Source organism: Pseudorasbora parva, chromosome 17, assembly GCF_024679245.1.
Source record: "Pseudorasbora parva isolate DD20220531a chromosome 17, ASM2467924v1, whole genome shotgun sequence".
Taxonomy (NCBI): Eukaryota; Metazoa; Chordata; class Actinopteri; order Cypriniformes; family Gobionidae; genus Pseudorasbora; species Pseudorasbora parva.
The window spans coordinates 41283862-41308349 of record NC_090188.1 but is presented as its reverse complement, the minus strand read 5'-3'; the positions used below and the strand labels follow the sequence as shown (position 1 = coordinate 41308349).

Below are 24488 nucleotides of genomic sequence, written 5' to 3'. Positions count from 1 at the left end.
ACTGTTTTCCAAGACGGCGCCTGTCCGTGAACGCGCAAGGCACTATGTTTATAAAGTGTCGTCTTATTAAACTGTTTGTACTCTTACAAACTTCTCAATGCTTCGGTTTGCATGTAGGGACCCTCATTATGCTACTGTGTTAGTGTGAGGCTATTTTGAGCCTTGTTAGTGGTATTAACTAGCGATTTAATTTCACTACTGTGTGCCCCATAGACTAGTGTTATAAGCTAATCTGTTTTTAAAGATAAAACTCTTTACATTCGATTTCCATGAAAACGCATCCCAGACACAATACTAATGTTTTAACTTAGGAAGAGTTCAGAAATCAATATTTGGAGGAATAACTCTGATTTTAAAATCACAGCTTTCATGCGTCTTGGCATGCTCTCCACCAGTCTCTCACATTGATGTTGGGTGACTTTATGCCACTCCTGGTGCAAAAATTCACTCAACTCGGATTTGTTTGATCGCTTGTGACCATCCATCTTCATCTTGATCACATTCTAGAGGTTTTCAATGGGGTTCAGGTCTGGAGATTGGGCTGGCCATGACAGGGTCTTGATCTGGTGGTCCTCCATCCACACTTTGATTGACCTGGCTGTGTGGCATGGAGCATTGTCCTGCTGGAAAAACAGTCCTCAGAGTCAGGGAACATTGTCAGAGCAGAAGGAAGCAAGTTTTCTTCCAGGACAATCTTGTACTTGGTTTGATTCATGCATCCTTCACAAAGATAAATCTGCCTGATTCCAGCTTTGCTGAAGCAGCCCCAGATCATCATCCATCCTCCACCAAATGTAACAGTGGGTGTAAAGGGGGTCGCACACCGGACGCGGAGCTCGGCGGCGCGCCACGCAGCGTCTCCGGTATCGCACACCGGATGCGCACATTTTAAAAGGCTACGTTTATTATACATTTCCCCAAAATATGTTTAGACTTTATTCAAGCTGTTGAACTCAGAATGTAAAACAAATGTGTCTTGTAGCAAAGGTTGAAATCAGTATACCTTAATGATAATATACTTTTAATATAAAGCCTTGAAATGGCGCTCTGTGGCGCGGCAGGATTTAGAACAACTTCCTGAGTCGCCGCGGACAGGCGCCGAATGCCGCCACCGGTGTGCGTACACTCATTGAAAACAATGTGTTCGAATTTTAAAGACGTGGCGCGCCGCTGAGCGCCGCCGAGCTCCGCGTCCGGTGTGCGACCCCCTTAAGACACTGTGGCTTGTAGGCCTCTCCCGGCCTCTGTCTAACCATTAGACAACCATGTGTTGGACAAAGCTGAAAATTGGACTCATCAGAGAAGATGACTGTGGCAAGCAGCGGGGCGAGGGACCGCGAGAACGGGCCGGTGATGAGTGGTAATGAGTGGCAGCTGCGTGACACACTGGTCTCGTCTCGCGGCCGAGGGACGGGAGAATAAAAGGAGGAGCGAAGGCAGCGGAAGAGGAGAGAGGACCAGGCCTGGATTTTATTTTATATTCTGTTTACGTTTTGTTGTGTTTGTGTGGGCAGTCGTCCGTGAGGGGCTGCCCGCGTTTTATTATGTGTGTGTGTATGGGCAGTCGCCCGTGAGGGGCTGCCCGCGGTTTACTTTCGTTTTGTTTATTTATTTAATAAAAGTTGTTGAACGTTCGCCGGTTCCCACCTCCTTCCTTCCCATCTAAGAACCTCATTACAATGACCTTACTCCAGTCCTCTTCAGTCCAATCCTTATGGTCTCTTACAAACCTCAGCCTGGCTCTTCTTTGCTTCTCATTAATGAAGGGCTTTTTCCTAGCTTTGCACAACTTCAGCCCTGCCCCTACACTCTCAGAAAAAAAGGTACAGTACTGTCACTGGGGTGGTACCCTAAGGTACAAAAGTGAAAAGGTGCATCCTTGTATGTATCCTTAAATGTACCTTACACCCCTAAATGGTACATATCAGTACCTTAAAAGGTACATATCAGTACTTAAAGATTGCGTATTAGTACCTTAAAGGTACATATTAATACCTTAAAGGTACATATTAGTACCTTTTTGGTTTTGTACCTTTTTGGTTTTGTACCTTAGGGTACCACCCAAGTGACAGTAATGTACCTTTTTTCTGACAGTGTAGGAGCCTGTTTTGAACTGTCCTCGCTGTGCACTTCAGCCCAGCTGCCTTTTGCCATTCTTTTTGTAGGTCACTTGATGTCATCCTATGGTTGTGGAGTGACATTGAAATGAGTTGGCGGTCATTCAGGTCAGTTGAGAGACGTTTTCTGTAACTTTGTTGTCCCCAATGTCTGCTGCTTGACCTTGTTCTTATGAACCGCCGTCTTTGAAATTTTAAGGATGGAAGCATCCCGATGCCCACTGTATCCCTCTGCCAGTAAAGCCAGGATTGAACCCTTCTTTTCCTCACTCAAAACTTTCCTTTACAACTTTCCTGGCATGGTCAATAGTTATTCATTGATTCCAATCACTTTTGAGGTAAAAAAAAATATGTTAAAATCTTTAAATAGGGATTGATAAACATAAATATTAAAATAAAGTAAATATAATTTTAAAAAGTTGCTGCCTACATAGTTTAAGTGCAATCAGAGAGACTTTTAGTGGCCCTTTTTGTGGGCGGCAGTGGCTCAGTGCTTCCTGTAGGTTGTCTACAAGCTGGAAGGTTGGTGGTTCGATCCCCGGTTCCACCTGACCAAGTGTCGAGGTGTCCATGAGCAAGACACCTAACCCCAGCTGCTCCCTACGAGCTGGATGAACCCAATGCTGACAACGCCGTCAGTGTGTGAATGAGTAATTGTAAAGTAATATGTAAAGTGCTTGGTGGACATGGGTCTGTTGAAAGCGCTTTATAAATGCAGTCCATCTTTACCATTAATTTGTACGACTTTAAATGTAATTTTTTTAATGTTTGAATATTTTTATTTTTATTTTTTGCACCCTCAGATTACAGATTTTCAAATAGTTGTATCTCAACCAAATATTGTCATATCCTAACAAACCACACATCAATGAAAACGGAAAATATTTATGATGTATAAATCTCAATTTCAAAAGATTTACGCTTATGTGGTCCAGGGTCAAAATAAGGCATTGATAAACTCCTAAAACTAAATATTTAATTCACAACCATTGCGGCCTGATGACAAACTACAAAGGACTTCTTTATTTTCTACTGTTTTTGGAAACCATCCATGCGGTGCCTCAGAGAACCCAGAATCTCATTCACTGATCTGAAGAACCTGTCATTTTTCCTAATCTCCAAAGAACGATTGAACTTACTGTGAACCTAATTAAACCCTGAAGAATTTTATTTTTAAGACTGTGGCTCATTAAAGCTGTCAGATGTAATAGATCACAAAAAAGGCAAGAAACTGTGTGCGTGTGCTTAATAGCAAGGTTTGCACACCAATCCTTTAACTAGTTTTCACTGTAAAAAATATTGCTGGTTTAACTTAAAAAAGTAAGTAACCTTGTTGCCTTAACATTTTGAGTTTATTGGAATTTTAAAAAATTGAGTTGATTCAATGAAGGAAATTGATTTAATAAAAAGAAACCACATAAAAGATTTTTATAAATCATAAAAACAGCTAAATTTGGTATGTTTCACTGCATCTTCACAACAACAACAAAAAAACACAAAATGAAAATCGTTTAATAATATTTTAATAAAGGTTGTCGATTCTCAAAAATGTTCATTGTATTAACTCAAATGTTTTATTTCAATGAACTCAAAATTTTAAGGCAACCAGCTAACTTAGTTTTTTAATATGTTTTACAGTGTACAGTGCATGTTGTTTTGTGTTTGCAAGATCAGTAATAGTAAAATGCATTGTGATTTACCCATGATTTTTATTGCCTCTCCGACATTTAAAAAAAAGAAAGAAAAAAAGCACAAGATCCTCAGAGATTGTGGGCCCATGATCCCAGAATATGCCCGTAAAGCCACACGGACTGATAGGATGATACCCGATTAACTGTAGGGTGGAGGGGAGCAGAGACGGAGCATCATCCAATTTTCTGCCTCACTGCCCGAGCGAAGCGATGCCGTGTGTTGATACAATGACCTGAGCTAACCTCTTTATTAGACAATCCTGATTGAAAACATCTGAATTCAGCGGCTCCTTCTCGCGCTCCCTTACTCGGGCACAGCCCATGTTGAGATCTAACAAAGTCCACTGTTTTCCTGAAACATAACTGGTAAAATATGCATCGTTATAAGACCGGAAGTGCGTATGTCACAAACTAATGTGGTTTAAATAGAAATATAATAGACTGACCTGGGTCATATGTCTCATTAAACCAGTGTGAGGTAAGGTCACCGTTTAAAGCATTGCATTATGTATGGACTGAAAGCATAAAAATATCATAACACACACTTTCGCAGTTTCATAAATCTCATGTTGACGTCTGACTTATTTCGCCTCATGCAGGCTGGAAAATCACTCTGGTTCTGGTTAATGTTTGTAGTGTTGTCGGCTGATTCGCTCGCTGACCGACTCTGTAACTTTGATCAGGAAACCTGCTGAGTTTTACAGCAAAAATATGTTCATTCAGATGTCTCAAGGAGAGCTTCAAACTGATATGTCACAGTCTACGCTGACATAGGGAGAAACAAGCACTGTATAAACCTAAAGATGGGAACTTGTTTGCCGTTTGAACATGTTTCCCGCTCTTTTTCTCTCTCCATCTCTCCTCATCGGTGCTAACATTAGCAATAAAGCACAAAATCCAAACAAAACAAATGTACACCAGGCAGATTGACCTTAAGTCACTGCGGTTTCAGCAGCTATGAATCGTAAAAAAACGTCTGGTCTTCACCGTTTTTAAGCCCTGTGTGGAAAAATGAAAGCTCTATGCATGACCGTTTTGTATAAACATAAATGAAAGTTCATGTTGAGGAAAGCCAGACACGCTCTCTGGATATTCACAGGACGCACTTCAGATATTGCTGCTCAGCATATTTCATTATAAACACAGTAATACTCTATTTTTCAAAATGCAACTTGCTGTCACAAACTGCTGTCTTGCTTCATTGAGTGAAAGGAAGGTTTATGCACGCAGCAAGTTGTTTTTCATTTGCTATTTTTTATTTATTTACATTTGCTGACAAATGTTGGTAAATCGTGACAAATTATTAAACCCTTTAAAATAATGTCTCATTTGTTAACATAATGCATTAACTAACATAAGCAATACATTAGTTACAGTAATGTTAGTTACTATAATCCAGCTGTTCCTTGATTGTTTATGTTAGTTCACAGTGCAGTTGGGCTACTAATGTTAACAAATACAACTTTTGATTTTAATAATGTAGGCCAGGGGTCTTCAAACTGGGGTCCGGGGACCCCCAGGGGTCCTCCAGAAGGTTCTAAGGGGTCCCCAGAAAATTTCAGAGAATAAAAAGACAAAGCAATAATGGATAAAGTCTACTCTACTGGTTAGTTTCTAAATGTTTCTCTCATTTCTTGTCGTATACATACTTTCCAGAATTGTAACCGTTTGCTTTGCATCTTTCCCCTTTAGAAAAGTCTCCTTTATCTCGCTCACTGGGTTGTAAGGCAAGAACATAAACTGCTTACATACATTTATTGTGAAAGTTGAAATGTTGAAAACAAAAATGTTTTATTGAAAATGTTTTTCAGGTTTATACATCCAACATTATGTATAGCCAATTTAAGTTGGGAAACAATATGTTGTATTTATAGACGTCGCACTTATTATATATCTAACAGTTAAACTGTTTTTTTCTTAGATAAAAATAGATGGATTTTAGGAAGGGGGTCCCTCATAAAGGTTCATCATATTTGGGGGTCCTTGGCATCATAAAGTTTGAAAACCCCTGATGTAGGCTATTAGTAAATGTTGAAATTAACTATAAATGCTGTAACAAATGTATTGCTCATTACATCGTGTTAGTTAATACATAAACTAATGTTAACAAATGAGAACGTATTGTTAAGTGTCACCTAATGATCATTTTTCAAATGTACAAAAGCCAATCATTTTTGAGAAGCGATGTAATTTGCTGTAAAAATAGAACCGAAAGTGTCAACACCGATGATTAATTAAGCGAGGCATTCTGATTGATCTTGATTGACACGTCTCTCTGATATTTGCAGACACACAAATGTGTCTCACACCTCATGAGATGTTTCACACCTCCGCGTGGTTTACTAAAGGTGGCGTAAAATTGATGTCAAAGGAACCGTGACGGATAAACTCCACAATAATCCACTCAATCACGAAAACGTCCGTCAAAGGGAAACTCTCCGTGCCTGCGGTCACTCAAAATGAATGTAGTCTATATGCAAACATGCGCTGTAAACGCGCAGTGGGTTTGGGGAGCACAGTGTTTGCTCCATTGTCTTGAGAAACCCCCAGGAAAACGACATTTTCTGAAGGCGGATAAATGCGTCTCCGCCCCAGGGTCAGCAATGCTAATGCTCTCAAATATTACAGCAACCCAAAGTAAAATCCCGCTCATGTGACTTTAAATAATGATAATGATGATTGATGACATATTCTGTCTGACTACAGTCTAACATAGCAATAGTTTGAATTGGCATGACATCCGTAAATTTGCGTCAAATAATAATATTTTGTTATAAATACACATTTAGGCTCCCAACACATTTTTCTTTATACCCTCAACACAAAAGCCATGTTGTATTATAGGACGGAGGCTATAATGTGCAACCGAATAGTGATATTTATTTCTGTTCCAAAAACTGTTCCAAAAATGTAGGCTACTCATGCACGCTAGTATTATTAAATATGCAAGTACCATTTTTCTCCCCCAGTCCATATAAAAATGAAATGAAATAAAAGCTTGATAAAAGAGACAGAAATGTAAATGTAGGTTTTGTTTCAGTGGGGGTGATGTTGACGCGACTCTCCTGATATTAATGAGCCATTATCATGCAGGCCGATAACATTGTGTCTCTCTCTGCTGGAGTCCAAATGTCATGCATAACATTCATTAGCAAAACTAACATGATGATTATTTAAGCCCGACAGTCTAGCTGGACCTCACAGAAGTGTATTGGACAGCTACGCTTAAACACGTTTGATATTTATTCAGCCTATTTATTTTATTTTTCTGAATGCATATAGCATATCTTACGTTGTCATCGCCAGGTTGCATTTTAATATTTGTAGGCTATAGCCTTGGGAAGTCAAGTTTTATTTTTACATCGCCTTTGTAGGCTACGTCATCGCTTTTGATTGTAACTATTTACGTTATTATTATTTATGGGCGTGATATTATTATTTTAACGTCCATAAGATGGAGCTATGTGTCTCTTTTTCGCGGTGTAGACCCCGTCTACAATAAATAACCAGTTTTGTTCTAACATTGACAACAGATGATGACTACAATTATTTGTATTATTGTCAGTAGGCTATGTTGTCCTTATGTAAAGATAAAACGTGTCAGTGCAAGTTAGCAGTTTAGTCCCGCGTCGCACGCACACCGTTTCCCTCCGGTTCAGTTTTTGACGGTAGATTTAGACTAACATCACCTAATTACATTAGCTTAATTAGTGCTGTAAATAAAAGTGGGCGCATGGCAGCAGTAAAGCGGCCGGGCTCCTGCTGATCTGCTCTCATTGCTCCAGTTTCCAGGTTGATTGTATTTGTTAATTAGTTGCTAACAGCATGGTAATGCGCGTGTGATGGATAGCCGTGTGTGTCGCTGGCATTCGGCCTGTTCACGAGCCCTTCACGAGAGAGAAAATCATTGCATAATAATTATAATGGCAATGGATCATGAAGACTGCTCTTATCAGAAACCGCTGTAGTTTATGAGTTCGTGTTGAACGTCCACGTATGAGGTTTTAGATGGGTTTTGTCGTTTATTTACTCCCATATAAACATAGCATTAATGTTAGTGTGGAATGCCTTATCTCGCGCGAGTTTAACAGAGCTTACAAGTGCCATGTTTCCATCATATCCCCCCCCCCCCCCCCCCCCGCCCGCCCGTGTCTGTTTTTCATTTAAACTTTTACTTCTCTGACCCTAGAGACATAATTATACACATTTTTCTTTCCGAAAGTCAGAGGGACTTGCAAACTGAGCAGAGTCTAATGCGGTGAAAAAACACAATTAAATGCTTGCTTAAAACATTTGGTAAACACATAGACATGCAACTAACTGTATCGCGTGGATGTGTAGCCATGTGGGATAAAGAGACGAAACCTCAAGATGCTTTATTTGTAAACATTTAAATATATATTTCACAAATGATGTGGTTCGTGGAAAACTAAAGGCCTTAATTAAGACTTTTACAAATACAGTCCAGTACTGTTGTCGAAAAATGTGTTCACATAATAGATGTGTGTGTGTGTGTGTGTGTGTGTGTGTGTGTGTGTGTGTGTGTGTGTGTGTGTACTTGACCATATTGGGAGCAAAATTGTACCCAGAAGTAAGCAATACCTGACAAAATCTATAACATAAAAAAAAAAAAAAAAAAAAAAAAACATTTTGTGGGATTTCCTCATTTGTAAAACTGAAATACAAAAACCTCCTGCCTTCAATTTTTAAGTACAATCCACTTGACTGTGAAGTAAAAATGTGTTGAATCTTGTCTTGTATGACTTTAAAAAATAAAGTTTCAATGTGGCTTAACTTATTTTGATGAGTTGAAGTATGTTGTAATTTTTTACAATGTGTGTGTGTGTGTGTGTGTGTGTGTGTGTGTGTGTGTGTGTGTGTGTGTGTGTGTGTGTGTGTGTGAAAACATATATGTGTATGCATGTAGGTACATATCTAAATGTTTGTCATTATTTACCCTCCTGTTGTTCCAAACCTGCACAAAAAAAAAGCAATCGCGAAGAACGTGTCTGTCACTCTTATTTGTGAAATGCCAATGAAAGTGGACTGAACAATTCAAGATCTCCATCAAATAGCTTATGTAGCAAACAAAAGCAGTCGATAAAACGCATAAGCTTTATGTCTTAATTATCGGTCTGCTCCTTACACGAAGCTATAATATAGCTTCAAAAGACTTAAAAATAGCTGAACGCATGATGTTTGAGTTCCGTTTTGAGATTTGATATCAGGTCACTGTCAATTAGAGAGACATTCTACAACTGACCCTTTACTTTCCACAGAAGAACGCACGTCGTACGCGTTTGGAGCGACTTGTAGGCGAGTAAATGATGACAGAGTTTTTTTATTTGGAGGTGAACTATTCCTTTAAGTCTGAACCGCAGCTTTTCCACAGCAGCAGGGCCGAGTGAGCTGCCATTCAAAGTGACGTCAGTCTCGCTGGAGTCGCGCAGAGGCGAAGTGCTGCTGGTGCGCGCTCGGAGAGACGGAGACCCCTGCGCGCACACGCATGTGTCACCATGATCAGCCTTATATGGGGTGGATCTTAAATCATAACTGCAAGATGAAGATACGGCACATCCTTCTGAGCTCAGCATCATAACCTTCCTTCGCGATCCTGAAGCCCTCACGCTGCACGATACTGCACGCCGGCACGGCCAGACTGCCTGCAGCTGCCAGGCGGGTAGGCGGAGGCTGGAAGGGGGAACACATCTATTTTCTGCTAATAATAATAAGCAACAAAATGAAGCGGAGAAAAATGGTGGTAGCGGCGGGCTTCTGCATTTCGTTCCTCATGGGCACGCTGATGAATTTATTGTTCATTCCGGGATTCGAGCACCACGGCGAGCGTGTGCATCGCTACCACCACCACCACCACCACGAGAAACAGCAGCAGCAGCAGCCCGACGCGGAAGCTCCTGCCCGGCTTCAAGTCGACGAGATGACACCAGTCGAAACGGCCGTCGTGGGGCGACTCCCGGAGCTCCAGCGGCAAATACGCGAGAGACTAGACGAGGTTCTGCGGTACCGCCAGAGACGCGCGCACTGGGTCGGCACCGGACCGCTGGAGCGCAGGCGGCTCATGGACCTGGAGCAACGCGGCGACTGGGAATCATACAAAGGAATCGAGAAAAACAATCATTATGATCACTCTCAACCAACTCCCGCTGTAACCATAGCAACAAAATCACACCGGGAGTTTACGCGCGAGTCGGTGCTCGGCTGCAGCAGCATTGATAACGTTACCAATGTCCAGTATCTGGGCTCAGGATACACAAAGGCGGTTTACAAGGCAGCTCTGAACAGCAGCTTCTCCGTCGCGTTAAAATCAGTCGATTTTGGGGGTCACGATATGGAGAATTGTGTGAAGAAATACGGGTCGTCGACTGACTGTTACAAACTCGCATCCTTCAAAATTGTGAAGGAAATGACGCTGATGGAGAGACTGCAGCACCCGAATATTCTCAAGGTAAATGTAATTCTATTTTAAACAACGCACAGAGGAATTGATATCAACTAAAAATTACGAAATTACAAAATTGCAGTGCAACTTTTAAAACGTTTTCATGTCGGTTTCCATTTATTTTCAGCACATGAGTAACATTACTAAACAACATTTAAATTTGGGTTAGTCTGCTCGCTGTTATCTTTATATAGTTATTGCTAAAGTTTTTAATTGTTGAAGCTTAATTAATGTGTAACAACACTTCAGTAAGTTGAGCAATTAATGGACTCATGAAAGAAATCCTAACGCAATATATAAAGGGGAAAACGGGAATGTGCATTAGCGTCCATCATAGGCCTTTGTAATGTAAACCCGCGTTTAGTTACTGTGTGAGATCTCGAGTGTGAATGTTTACGCGTGGAGTATCAAAATCAACACAAGCCCGTGGTGTGTGTCTTAGTAATTAGCCTATCATCCAATCAACAATGGCTAAACATGGGCATTGGCTCATTGTCTGCGTATTTTAGTTCCCGGCTCTGTGCGTCATTTATTTGACACAAGCGGTTGTGTAGTTGTTGAAGTCGTAATCAGCTCTTGTAAACATAAGCGAACGAGACGAGAAATTAACAGCCCTCGTTTATCTTCGGCCTCTGTCTTCAGTGCAGCAGCTCAGAAATTAACCAGGCTTTCAGCAAGAATACATTCATGAAAGAAAAAACAAAAAAACTTAAATATACATAACATAAACACAACTATAAAGTGAAGAAAATCTGTTTTCTGAATGTTGTATTTCAGAAAGGGCTATGGTAAAACGCTTTCTAGCTACGACTTTAGTATTTCTGCAGACCCCGTGCATTTAATATGAAGTGAATATTGATTAAAATATCAATCAGATCATGTTTAAATATAAATCCTAGATACATTTTAGCAATCAGTCCAACCACTGCAAAATCCATCCATAAATGTTTTTTTTTAAGATAACACTTTTTTACAGTGTCCTACATGTTACATGTAATCTTTATATAGTAATAACTATAAATTAAGCACAATTACATACAACTAACCCCAACCAAAACCCTATAGTACATGTAGTTAATTATTATTACTCAGTTCTTAAATGTATAATTACTCTGTAACACTGACTCCTTAACATAGAGTATAACTGGATTTAATTCTGCATATTACGTCTATTATCCAAGATAGTTTTGTTGATTTATTATAAGCTTGATATGTATTTGACCTATCAAACAGATCCCCCATAGATTAATATGACGGAGAGATGGTTCATGTCTGTTACCGTTGATGATTTTATCAGAAGCTGTATGTAGATTGGGGCCGCCGAGCTGATTTCTTTCTGTGCGCTTACAGCAGGGGCCCAACGGTGCAAGACCTGCTTAATCAGCGCACACAACAGACACGGTTTATGGGGAAAAGAACACTGTTATTATATCACAAATACATAATGCTCTATAGCTATCACAGACAGCTGCCATAAAAAGTATTAATTCATAATTATTCAAATATCTTAGAATAATCAACTTTAAACATTTGAGAATGATTTCACAAATCAGACTGCAATGGCAAGGCAAGTTTATTTATAGCATATTTCATCCTCAATGGCAATTCAAAGTGCTTTACCTAGAAATGTATTAAAATAGTGATAACACATGTATGAGAAATAAGAATACCATGTGTACCAGTCTGGTTTTTGAAATGTTAGCTCAACATTGTTCAAAAAATATTTTTGGTTATACGTTATTTTTTAAGTAGTCAGAGTTACAGTGTAAGTAAGTAATATGAATGAACATGTACTTACTATATGGTTATGATTAGGGTTTACCTGAGGGTTAGTTGCATGTAATTATGCATAATGTATTGTTATTACTATAGTACTGTAAATACATGTACAATCTAACAAGGACACTGTAAAATAAAGTGTTACCAGATCTATATATTTGTGTATTTGTGACAGTCTGAGCTGTGTAAAATATTGTGAAATGCATTAACATAATATTCAGTTACACTTTATTTACGGTGTCATTGTTACAGTGTTATTATATATTAGGGTTAGGGTCTGGGGTTAGTTGCATAATTTACTGTTATTACTATGGTAAGTACATGTCACATTTGTAACAAGGACATTTTTGTATGAAACCAAATGATATGTGGCCAAAGTTTGGTCTTTTTATTTTTCTTGTCTCTTCTTAAGGCGTTGATTTAAACACACTTTATGAATATGCAAAATATTTAATATTTTTGATTATTTAAGAGGCATATTGAAGCTTATTTTCTTTAACTGTAATATTTTATTACTGCTATTATCTCATATATCAACGAAATAAATTGTCTTGATTTAATTAAAGAAACATATAAGCATTTTCTCTAATGTGAAGTTTCTTGATCTATTTGCCCATTTATTTTAAATTAACATTGTTAAGCATGACATCAAAATTGTCATTTTTATGTCATGCTTAACAATGTTACCCAAGAATATACTGGGGGATATAAGGCAACGACATGGGTTAAGGTTAGGGTTAGGAGTTGGTTAGTACCTAGTTATAACCCAGTTATTGGAATAACTATAATAATGGGAAACAGGTTTGTGCAATAAAGTGCTACTACTGTGTAGTAGTTGTTATAAAGCACAAACGGATTTTCAAGTCTTTTACTATCAATATGTGTAAAAGTTGAGCTGAATATGGGCGTCAGCTCCTCTAGTGCCACGTCTCACTTTCTGCCAAGAGCTTCAGAGCAGACGGTTGGCTGCGATCAGGCCCTAGTTCTTAAAACGTTCATAAATCAGCAAATGACACAAATAATACCTCTCTCCATAAACCTATAATGATGGAAGACATACACAGATATTCCTCGCATGTAAGTATTAATAAACATCCCGCGTAGTCGACATCTTCGCTGGTTCTTCGCCTTCGCACCTAACCAATCAGGCCCAGAAGTGTTGCTTTCCATTTGTGTTGGCAGCCGCCACATCAGACAGAAATAAATGGCTGTTATTTTATAAGTTGCGAGGTCAAAGGTGAGAAGATATGATACAGCGGGCTGATTAGCAGCAGGTTGGGTTCAGCCAGAGTGCAGGCGGTCAGGATCTGCACAGGTCACACTGAAGTCTTTAACTAACATGTCTGTCAAGCAGATCCCCGTCTTCCTCTTACAAGCGAGGGCAACACCTGTTATACAAACAGCCTGATTGGTGGTGGTGGTGCTGGATCTGTGTGGACAGGGAGAGTAGGCTCATTCATGTCCATGTCAGCACTGACACCAGAGCGAGATGTAAACTGTGTGTGTCTGATTAATGACCGCTGAACGGCTCTATGGAAGCTTGTTTCCACAGTTTTTACAAAAACTCACAATTGTGTGTTTTTATATGTTTTTATTGTATTGGTCAGGTCACATTTTAGATTAGTGTCCAGTTCTCACTATTAACTACGACTTTTGCCTCCTAATTCCTGCTTTATAAGTACTAATAAACATCCAATATGCTAGTTATATGCATTATAATAAGCAACTAGTTAATGGTGAGAACTGGTCCTTAAACTAAAGTGTTAACATTTTATTTAAAGGAACAATATGTAAGAAATTTATTTCAATTAATCATAAAATGGCCCTGATATGTCACTAAACATTAAGAAATCATGTTAATTTCAAATACTTATATCACTGACAACAGTAGTCCAGCCAGGATATTGTCATTATAAAGTTGTTGTTGCAGCCCTCAACTGATGTTGATGATGTCATGCTGTGTTTTGGCCTGAAGCTCCACCCTCCACCTATCGACCAATCACGAAGTCCGAAGTGGTTGGGCATCCGGGTTGTCAGATCTCCTCTTTTTACCACAGCTGCAGATCTACAAACGTTCCTGCTGGTCCTCCAGCCAATCTGGCAGCCTCGAGTCAGGGGAAGGGGGGATAGTAATTGCAGTACCAGTTTTGGCCACAATCTTACTTACACTTCCTTTAATATTTCACAATTCTGAGGAAAAAGTCCCAACTGCAAGATATAAGTTTTTCCCTTATATCCCACAATTTCTCAGATATGTGATTTATAAATTTGCAATTGTGAGTTATAAAATCAGAATCGTAATGCTCTATATGTAGGAATTAGCCAGTCTCTTATCTTATTAGTGGTCGATAGGAATTAGTCAATCTCTTATCTCAAGATTGCAGCTGGTTCAAAACGCTGCAGCGAGGCTCCCGAAGAAAAGGGAGCATATTACACCTGTTTTGAAAAGGCTTCATTAGCTCCCTGTGAAATATCGGATACAATATAAGGTTTTGTTATATGTTTATAAAGCTGTTCACGAGATGGCCCGGGAATATATATCAAGGATTTGGTGCTTATGAACTCTGGTAGATCTCAAATGTCCTTTAATTATTTACTGCTCGTTGTTCCAAGAACTCGTCTTAAAACTAAAGGGGATCGAGCTTTCTCAGTCGTTCCCCCTGATATAAGATCTGCACGTATTTGTATTCTGTTTCTTTTAATTCTTGACTTTGTCATTCCATATTTTGTTCTTTTTTGTTGTGGTTTTCTTGCTTTTAGATGTACAGTCCTTTGGTTTATGTTGTAGTAGAAAGGGCTATATAAATAAACGAGACTTGAGACTTGACTTGAGAATCGCAAGAGAAAAAGGTGCAATGACATAGTCCTTTAATTAAACTAAAGTCCCACTGAAGTGGCTTGACACGCGCAGCATTATTTAATGTTTTGATGTCATTTCCACTCAAACAGGAAGACAGGGCGGGACATATCCAACAGCTCCTCCCCTTTTTACAAATAGCCAATAGCGTTTAGTTTATATCACAGCTCGGCCATTGAGCTCTGTAATGCCGCAGTTTCCTATTAATCTCTAACCGTTTCTCATCCTACTCTCCTCCATATCGCTTTAAAATACAGCATTCTGTGCAGAATTCAAATGGGTCGGAAACATTTTCTGGTCTGCGCCAACTCAATCATATAATCTGCTCTGTACTATTTCAGTGTCTGTTTATAATGTGTGTGGGGGGGGTGGAGCTTCAGATTCTAGAGAGCATTTGATTGGACAGAAAATCATTGATCCATTTAATGGCTGAAGTGAGAGACTAAGTTTTCTCATAATATAGATTACTCATTTTATCAGTCTGAAGACAGTTCTTTCGAAGATTCAGCACTTTAACAAGCACTTCTTTATGCTTGTTAAAGTGCCCCTTTTTAACTAGCATATAAGGAGCACTTTAAAGGAATAGTGCTTACACTGGACAAGCAGGAAGCTGTTTTGTGTGACTCTCTCAAGCGTCTGTGTTCATGCAAGCTACCAAAAGAAGTATATTATGAAAGGCTGTGTTCGACTTACATGTTCACATCAGAACTGAAGAATACATTGGGCTTTATACTGCCAAGCTCCAAACAGCCCTTTCAAATGGTACCTGTAGGCTATAAGTTATCTCAAGCCATTCTCAGAACAGTGAATGGTTTTTGTGTGTTACTTTTACAAAGCTATCATATGACTTCAGATGACTTAAAATATAGAAAACGAGTCATATGGACACATTTTAAGGTCCTTTTTTGTCATTTCTGGAGCTTGACGGTTAAAAAATGTCCATGCCTTTCATGGAAAAGAGCACCTCTGATATTCTGACTAAAATTGTATCTTGTGTTTCATGGATGAACAAGTAATACAGTTGGAACCACATGAAAGTGAACATACAATGCCAAAATGTTCATTTTTATGCGTGAACGATTCCTTTAAGTTCTCCAGAGTGTTTGTATATGGAAAGGCATTTGAAATGGTGTGTCGGGCAATCTGCAAAACAGCTTGGGGGCCTGATTAGGGTGGTCTTGCTGGGATTATGTTTACATTAGCATGTCATTCTGTTAACTCTTCAGATTCTAAGTCAAGGCCCAAAATACACTCACACACACTACAGGGTAATCAGTAACCTGCTAATGTGAGCATGTAACATGTGAATGTGAAAGCCGGGTGTCCTAAACACAGAGGCCCCCAGGGTCATTTTTAAGATGGGAGTGAGACGGAGAGTTTTAGTGCTAGACGCAATTAAACACGGGTTAATACTTTAACCTCTCAGTTTGTCAGGAAGGAGAAGGCGACTGTGCTCCAGTTGACAGCAGGGTCACAGCCATTGCATATCTACGTTTAGAGGGATCCTATTATGCCCTTTGCCCATGTTCCCATGTGCAATGTTGCTGTTTGAGAATGAAAAAGCTCTGCAAACTTCCAAAGCACAAAGTCCCTCCAATCAGTGTGACTGTTTCTGAACTCCCTAAACGCCTCCATTATAGTCTTGAACGTTCTTCCGGGAAAGGACATTATTCCTCATTTAAAAAATGGACTGTCTATTTACACTAACTCAGCCCACTGACTTCTGATTGGGACAGACAAAATTACGGAAGATGCTAGATTGTCAAAAGCAGGGGTAAGGCACGTTGCAGAAAGTTTGGACTCAAAATGACACAAGTTCAAAAACGCCTTTTATCGAACTCACTCTACTCCTTTTCCCCTGATCGAAAGGCATTTATTATATTAAAAGGTAACTTAACCCCTGGTCAAAGCCTAACTCCACCAACTGGCAATATTTAGAAAAATGCTGAAAATGCACCTGAGACCCGCAGTGACAGACTGATTGACATCTGTCAAAATGGTGAATGACTGGAGTGACGGCCGTAGCCTTGCAACAAAGCGGCCATTTGAAGTAGAGGACTTTCCTTTTCTTCCCCAGCTTTACCTGAAGTGGAGAGGGGGAATGTCTGTGGACACGGGGCGAGAGCCTTATCAAACTGCGTTAACTCCCAATGCCGGCAATGCTAGCGAAGAAGCAGCGCAAGAGAGAATGTGACCATTATCCCAATCTATGAACAGTCAAATCCTTTTACTGAATGCCACTAAAAGTAGATATAAAGTATATCAATAAGCAGCACAGGACCAATAAGTTCAAACCTAATAGCCTATTATAAACAGATTTTCTCAAATAAAAGTTTGTTTATATAACACGTTACAGTATTGCTGTCCGTTACCACGGCAACCACTTTGAAAGTGCGATTCATATAAAAAGTATCTGTACACATTACGGACGGCAAAAATATCACAATAAAAGCCTGATGTGCTTACAAATGCGTTATTGAACCGTATTTTCTTCATTCATAATGTTTCCACTTCATGTAACATGAGTCTTGTAAAGCCGTTCTCATCATGTGATCAGGAAAACATTAGGGCGTGTTGAGCTCGTGCCCGCTGGAAGAGCCAACATACCAACAACGTCCAATAGGAAAATTCAACTGTAGCCACCGTTCAACCTTAAGAGGGCAGCACTCAGACATTTTTACACCATATATTGTAGAATTAACACTTTATACCCAAATTTCGAAACATTTACTCGAATTAAAGGTCTTGCAGATCATTAACTAAAAAATAAAATAAAAAAGTAGTTTTAGGGTTTAGTTAAGTAAATATGCGAAAAGTGAAAATAAACTGTCTAACGTGTACTTAATCAAAAATTGGTTAGAGGGAGGTTTAGGGAGGGCTTTATTGTCCCAATAAGGTGCATCCATTTAATAGTTTTAATAAATATAACAATTTACACTATAATAATTATTGTATACCATTTAATGTTTAAAACAATGAGGTGCAAATAGTACAACCCAAAATCAGAAAAAGTTGGGACATTATGGAATGTGCAAATAAAATAAAAAAGAAGTGATTTCTAAAATTACTTTGACTTGTATTTCATTGCAGACAATATGAACACAAAATATTTCATGTTTTGTCTGGTCAACTTCATGTCATTTGTAAATATGCATCCTTTCCTGTCATTCAGACCTGCAACACATTTCAAAAAAAGTTGGGACAGTAAAGCATTTACCACTTTGTAATGTTGCCATTCCTTTTCACAACACTTAAAAGACGTTTAGGGGCTGAAGACACCAAGTGATGAAGTGTTTCAGGTGTAATTTTGTCCCATTCTTCCTGCAAACAAGTCTTAAGGTGGGCAACAGTACGGGGTCTTCGTTGTCGCATTTTGCGCTTCAAAATGCGCCACACATTCTCTATTGGAGACAGGTCGGGACTGCAGGCAGGCCAGTCAAGTACCCGTACCCTCTTCCTCCGCAGCCAGGACTTTGTAATGTGTGCAGAATGTGGTTTTGCATTGTCTTGTTGAAATATGCATGGACGTCCCTGGAAAAGATATCTTCTTACCTTTGCCAAGGGCACTGACACAACCCCATACCATGACAGACCCTGGCTTTTGGACTTGTTGCTGGTAACAGTCTGGATGATCCTTTTCTTCTTTGGTCCGGAGCACACGGCGTCCATTCCTCCCAAAAAATACCTGAAATACTGATTCATCTGACCACAGTACACATTTCCACTGTGTGATGGTCCATCCCAGATGCCTCCGAGCCCAGAGAAGTCGACGGCGCTTCTGGACACTGTTAACATAAGGCTTCCTTTTGGCACAGTACAGTTTTAACTAGCATTTGTGGATGTAACTACGTATTGTGGTACTTGACAAATGTTTGCCAAAGTAGTCCTGAGCCCATGTGGTGATATCGCTTATAGATGAATGACGATTCTTGATGCAGTGCCGCCTGAGGGATCGGAGATCACGGTTGTTCAGCTTAGGCTTGCGGCCTTGTCCTTTACGCACTGAAATTCCTGCAAATTCCTTGAATCTTGTAATTATGTTATGCACTGTTGAATGTGAAATACCCAAATCTCTTCCTATCTTTCTTTGAGGAACATTGTTTTTAAACATTTCAATAATTTTCTCACGTATTTGTTGGCAAACTAAACTGGCGATCCTCGGCCCATCTTTGCTCCTAAAGGATTAGATCTTTCTTGGATGCTGCTTTTGTACCAAATCATAATTTCAATCACCTGTTGACATCACCTGTTTCAAATCACATCATTTAACCCTTTTACCTCATTACTAGCCCTAAATTGCTCCTGTCCCAACTTTTTTTGAAATGTGTTGCAGGTCTGAATGACAGGAAAGGATGCATATTTACAAAATGACATGAAGTTGACCAGACAAAACATGAAATATTTTGTGTTCATATTGTCTGCAATGAAATACAAGTCAAAGTAAATTTAGAAATCACTATCTTTTTTTTTTGCGTTTTCCAAACTGTCCCAACTTTTTCTGATTTGGGGTTGTATATGCCACTATTTATAAGTATAAATCGATGAATAGGGGCGGGGCCTGGATGTGTTTGTTAGTAGTGTGTTGAAACTCTCGATTATGATAAGGGGCGGGACATTTTTAAAACATGCTCAAAGTAAACGAACAATCACAACAACACATTAGTCCAGCCGACCAATCAGATCACTTTGTGCTTTTCAGAAGGAGTGGCTTGAAAGAGACAGGAAGTAAACGGAGCGTTAATGACAAACTGGGAAGAGAGTAATAATGCAGAATAAGTGGGGAAAATTTGTTTTCTGAACACATATACTAGTAGACGGCAAAACAAAATCAAAACTTTGGAAAAGGGCATAATAGGTCCTCTTTAAATGGATAGTTCAACCAAAAATGAAATCCTCTACATTATTTACTCACCCTCATGTCATTTTGAATTATGGAATGCATATATTTTTGCAAAGTTTTCAGAATCTCTCTTGAATTTTGGGAAACTTTCCAGGATTTCTTATTTTATTTTGGAATTTTTTTATTTGGAATTTTGGTGAACACTTCACTATTAACTACGACTTTTGCCTCAATAAACTCCTAATTTACTGCTTATTAATAGTTAGTCAGGTAGTTTTGTAGTATTTAAGTTTAGGTATTGGATAGAATCAGGGGTTGTAGAATATGGTCATGCAGAATAAGGCATTAATATGTGCTTTATAAATTCTAATAAACAGACAATATCCTAGTAAGATGCATGCTAATAAGCAACTAGTTAATAGTTAATAACTGAACCTTAAAATAAAGTGTTACCAAATTTTTTAGCCCCTTTGCAACCTTAATATAATAAAAAATATCACAAACAAGACTAGTTTTGAACTTTTTCTTCTGAGCAAAATGCTTGTATGGAAATGTTTATCCCATTGTGTGTTTAAGGAAATAAACCCACTGAAGTGTGTGTGGGGAGTTGTTGACTGTGGGTCAGGTTGGGAGTGCTGTGTTAATGAGGAAGGGCTCAGAACAGGAGGATTGTGGGAGGAAATGAGTCTAGGATGGGAGGAATTCCAGTGGAAGGGCTCAGAACGGTCTGTCCTCCTCATCCTCCATGGCTCTGCTCTCTGTTTATTTTACTAGCCAGGAACAGGTTGATGAGGAAATCAACTTGTCCCTTCATATCGCGTGATCGCTTTACTAAAAATACGCATGTGACATTCAGAGTGCAGATTCACAGATTCAGAAACTAAATTAACAGTTCAAGGTGAATACATTTCATTGCACTTCTGTCATTGAGTTTATTGGAATTTAGATTAGAGGTGTTAGTCATTTCAACCTTGAAAGTTCTCAAACTCATCAGCCTCCACAACTGCTGAATCACGTCAAACACCAGGCACGCAATAAGGCGTTTGAAAACTTTGGCAGGAAGATTTAACAATTTCACATTTTTTTAGGAGGCCCTTAATAAGTCTCAACTCTGTTTAATGTTCACTGATCAATTTTAGAGGCAAGGGAAAATGACTCAGAACTTTTTCCAGCGGCATTACTTCAGAAACTTTGATTAAAACAATGTGGTTAAACTCATTCCCTGAACCGTTTATTCACTTTAGCTTTCCCTCTCAGAAACCCTCCACACACACACACACACACACACACACACACTCGCACGCGTTTGAATCTGATCCCAGCTATAACTCAACACGCGGGCTGTAGGTCAGTGTCAAGCCCCCGTTACTGAGCGGCTCTTGTTCGGGTGGACAGTCCTGTCCTCACTGACCGTAGACGTTGGCTTCCACTGCCCACTGCTATTTCATCTCTGGGCAAACATGTCCGTCTCCGTGGCCATTTTGATTTGCTGCCAGGGTGTCCTCATTAAACGATCGCGGTAGGGTTGTGAGTGAACGTGTGTTAGTTTTTGTTAATGGCTCCTAACCTAACAAAAAGCCCTTTGAGCATACGCATATCGGCACACGTGGCACCAGTGAGGAGAGGTTTGGAAGAGCAAGACCTGATAAAGATGCTAGTTAAAGTCATAAGATGAACATCACCCTATATGTTATTGACCTTATTGTGAATATATTGTGCATAAACTTTATTTACCCCCCATTTAGTGCACTTAAACTCTACACATTTCTTTCAATTGCCTGCAAGCTTGTATACAGATTTGGGTCCATCGTTTTAACCAATGGGTAGAACCAAGTCCCGCCCTACAGTTTGATTTGAATGTACAATATATCGCAATACAGTACAAAATATATGTTAATAATTTGGTTTATTGCACCTTTTTTGCACTTTAAGGGGCATTCCACAGTGCTGCTTTTGCATTGTTGTTCTATCTAAACTATGCGGGAACCGGCCCTAACAACTCTTATTATCACAACTATGACTATAGGAACTTTTGGTAACACGTTAGGGTAACACTTTATTTTAAGTTTCAGTTATTAACTATTAACTAGTTGCTTATTAGCATGCATATTACTAGGATATTGGCTGTTTATTAGTTCTTATAAAGCACATATTAATGCCTTATTCTGCATGACCTTATTCTACATCCCTTAATCCGACCCAATAACTAAACTTAAACACTACAAAACTACCTGACTAACTATTAATAGGCAGTAAATTAGGAGTTTAGTGAGGCAAAAGTCGTAGTTAATAGTGAATATGTGTTCCCCATGCTAAAGTTTTAGGCTCCAATTCTCACTGTGAACTAGTTGCTTATTAGCATGCATATTACTGGGATATTGTCTGTTTATTAGTACTTATAAAGCACATATTAATGCCTTATTCTGCATGACCCTATTCTTCATCCCTAATCCTACCCAATACCTAATATTAACAACTGCTTTACTAACTATTAATAATCAGTAATTTGAAGTTTATTGAGGCAAAAGTCATAATTAATAGTGAGAATTGGACCCTTGTGACTTTATAGGTGTTTTCCTGTGCCTGTTTTCATGCTTTTGAGCATAAGGTAAAACATGTTTTGTTTTTTGTTTTTACATTTTATGTGCATTTAATTTAGGGAAATATAAATTTTAGACAAAGTTAGAATATTAGAATAGAAAAATATGTATAATATAGATTCTGATGGGATGCGAACAAAACATTAAAAAATGAAATAAATGTCTTCATTTAATCAGCCTACAGTTGAACTTACCACAATATTATGTATTCTGATTATTATTATTGTTATACTTCCCTTACTTTGAAACCAACTAACTGTGTAATATAAATTAAGTTAATTATTATAATTAAGTGCCCAACCAAAGTGAACACAGATCACCATAATAATAAAAATAATAATAATACATTTTATTTATAAAGCACTTTACATTTTAAAGAAAATCTTAAAGTGCTAATATAATGGTGAGTTCAAACCGTTAAACCATTTATAAAGTACTCTCAAATATTTACTCTCAAATACTGTACAGCCAAATCTAATTTTTTTTGCAATATTATCCTGTTTGACACTGTGAAGCTGCTTTGACACAATCGTGATTGTAAAAGCACTAAATAAATAAAGTTGATTGATTGATTGAAATATTTCAGTTGTATTGACAGTTCAGCATCCAGGATGGGAAATGAGTGAATGCAACTAGAGAAAGATAATACAGAAGTGGAGGAAATGAGTGAAAAGTCTATTAAAGGGATAGTTCACTAAAAAATAAAAACGACCCCATAATTTACTCACCCTCAAGCCATCGTAGGTGTATATGAGAATTTTCTTTCAGACGAATACAATCATAGTTATGTTAAAAAATGTCCTAATCCAGGCATTATAATGCCAAGGAATGGCAGACCAGAATTTGAAGCCAGAAAAAGTGCATCCATCCATTATAAAAGTAATCCATACGGCTCCATGGGGGCTTTTGTTAGAAAATATCCATATTTAACATGTTATAAAGTAAAATATCTTGCATCCAACAGACCACCTTCCCTATTCAAGTTGCGCAGTGTAAAGTGTAAATGGTGCGCCAATGAGGTTGGATTTAACAGCATTTTGAACTGCGTTGCACTTTGTGTGTAAGTTGAATATGGAAGGCGGTCCGCCGGAAGCTAGATATTTTACTTTATAAAGTGTTAAATATGGATATTTTTCATACAGAAAACCATTGATGGCTTGAGGGTGAGTAAATGGTGGTTGAGGGCGGTACCATGGTACAGTCATAATGTCAGATGGTACCGATGATTACTGACGAGAACACCATGGCGCGTGTTCATGAATAAAAGTGGAGAACCAGACCATGAAACATCTAGCTAATTTCTGTTGGCCACTTCCCTTTACCCCTCCTATAATGATCCTGCTTACTCACTCTTTCCTGAAAATTGAGAACATTTTCCAGGGGATATTATCGTATGGTCCAAACAGGCAATATACACCACCTTCACCCAGCTCTTTTATATTGCTTTCATGAATGAAATAGCTGAGGAATTCAGTCCCTTCTCAAGAGTAAACTCTGTGATTAGTATGTACAACTGGATGTAAGCTTTCAGGCCATAAACTAGTTGAAATGAGGAAAATATTGCCCTTGGTGACATTAGCATCTGGTGCATAGCAGCTCTGGACAGATACAAAGCCTTCGCAGTAAATGAAGCGGACAGGCAAGTTGACCTTTGAGCTGGTGTCAGTCAAAACGGCTCCGTGTGGCTAGACGGACAACAGCGCTCCTCCATCTGCAGGTCTGTTTCATTACCAGCAAGCAGCCGAGAGTCTGAGCCCAGGCAAACACTCAAACGCTCTGGTTTGAGATGAATCGTGCTGATAATACTCATTATGGTGTGTTTAATCTCAGATAGGGCCTTTGCTTTCTTGGAAAGGCTTGTCTGCACACAGATCTTAGATCAGATCGGTCCTGTTTCTGCTTCATATCACAGGCTAAACTTGTTCAAGATCCTCCCACGGGGAGAGTTATAAAGATCCAGAGCTGTTGTCCTAAATTTGACATTTGAGAGAGCCAGGTATCTGGGGACCTGTCAGACTGCACATGGCTGATTTATACGTTTTACACCACGGGCTAAAACTGAATGAGAATTCAAGCATTCAGCACTCAGCTTCCAGTAGTGAAGTGTCCAATTTTTTCTCATTCCAAAAATGTCCCATTTGTAT

The 24488-nt window shown here is 38.9% G+C and overlaps 1 protein-coding gene across 1 annotated transcript in view; it reads left to right on the top strand.

Annotated features, from left to right (window-relative positions):
• Positions 1 to 8794: 8794 nt before the first annotated feature.
• Positions 8795 to 24488, top strand: part of pkdcca (protein kinase domain containing, cytoplasmic a) — a 54985-nt gene continuing 39291 nt past the window's right edge. Inside the window, exon 1 of the mRNA XM_067421872.1 lies at positions 8795 to 10274. Coding sequence (XP_067277973.1) covers positions 9549 to 10274 — 726 coding nt within the window. The 5' untranslated portion in view covers positions 8795 to 9548. The remainder of the gene's footprint in view (positions 10275 to 24488) is intronic.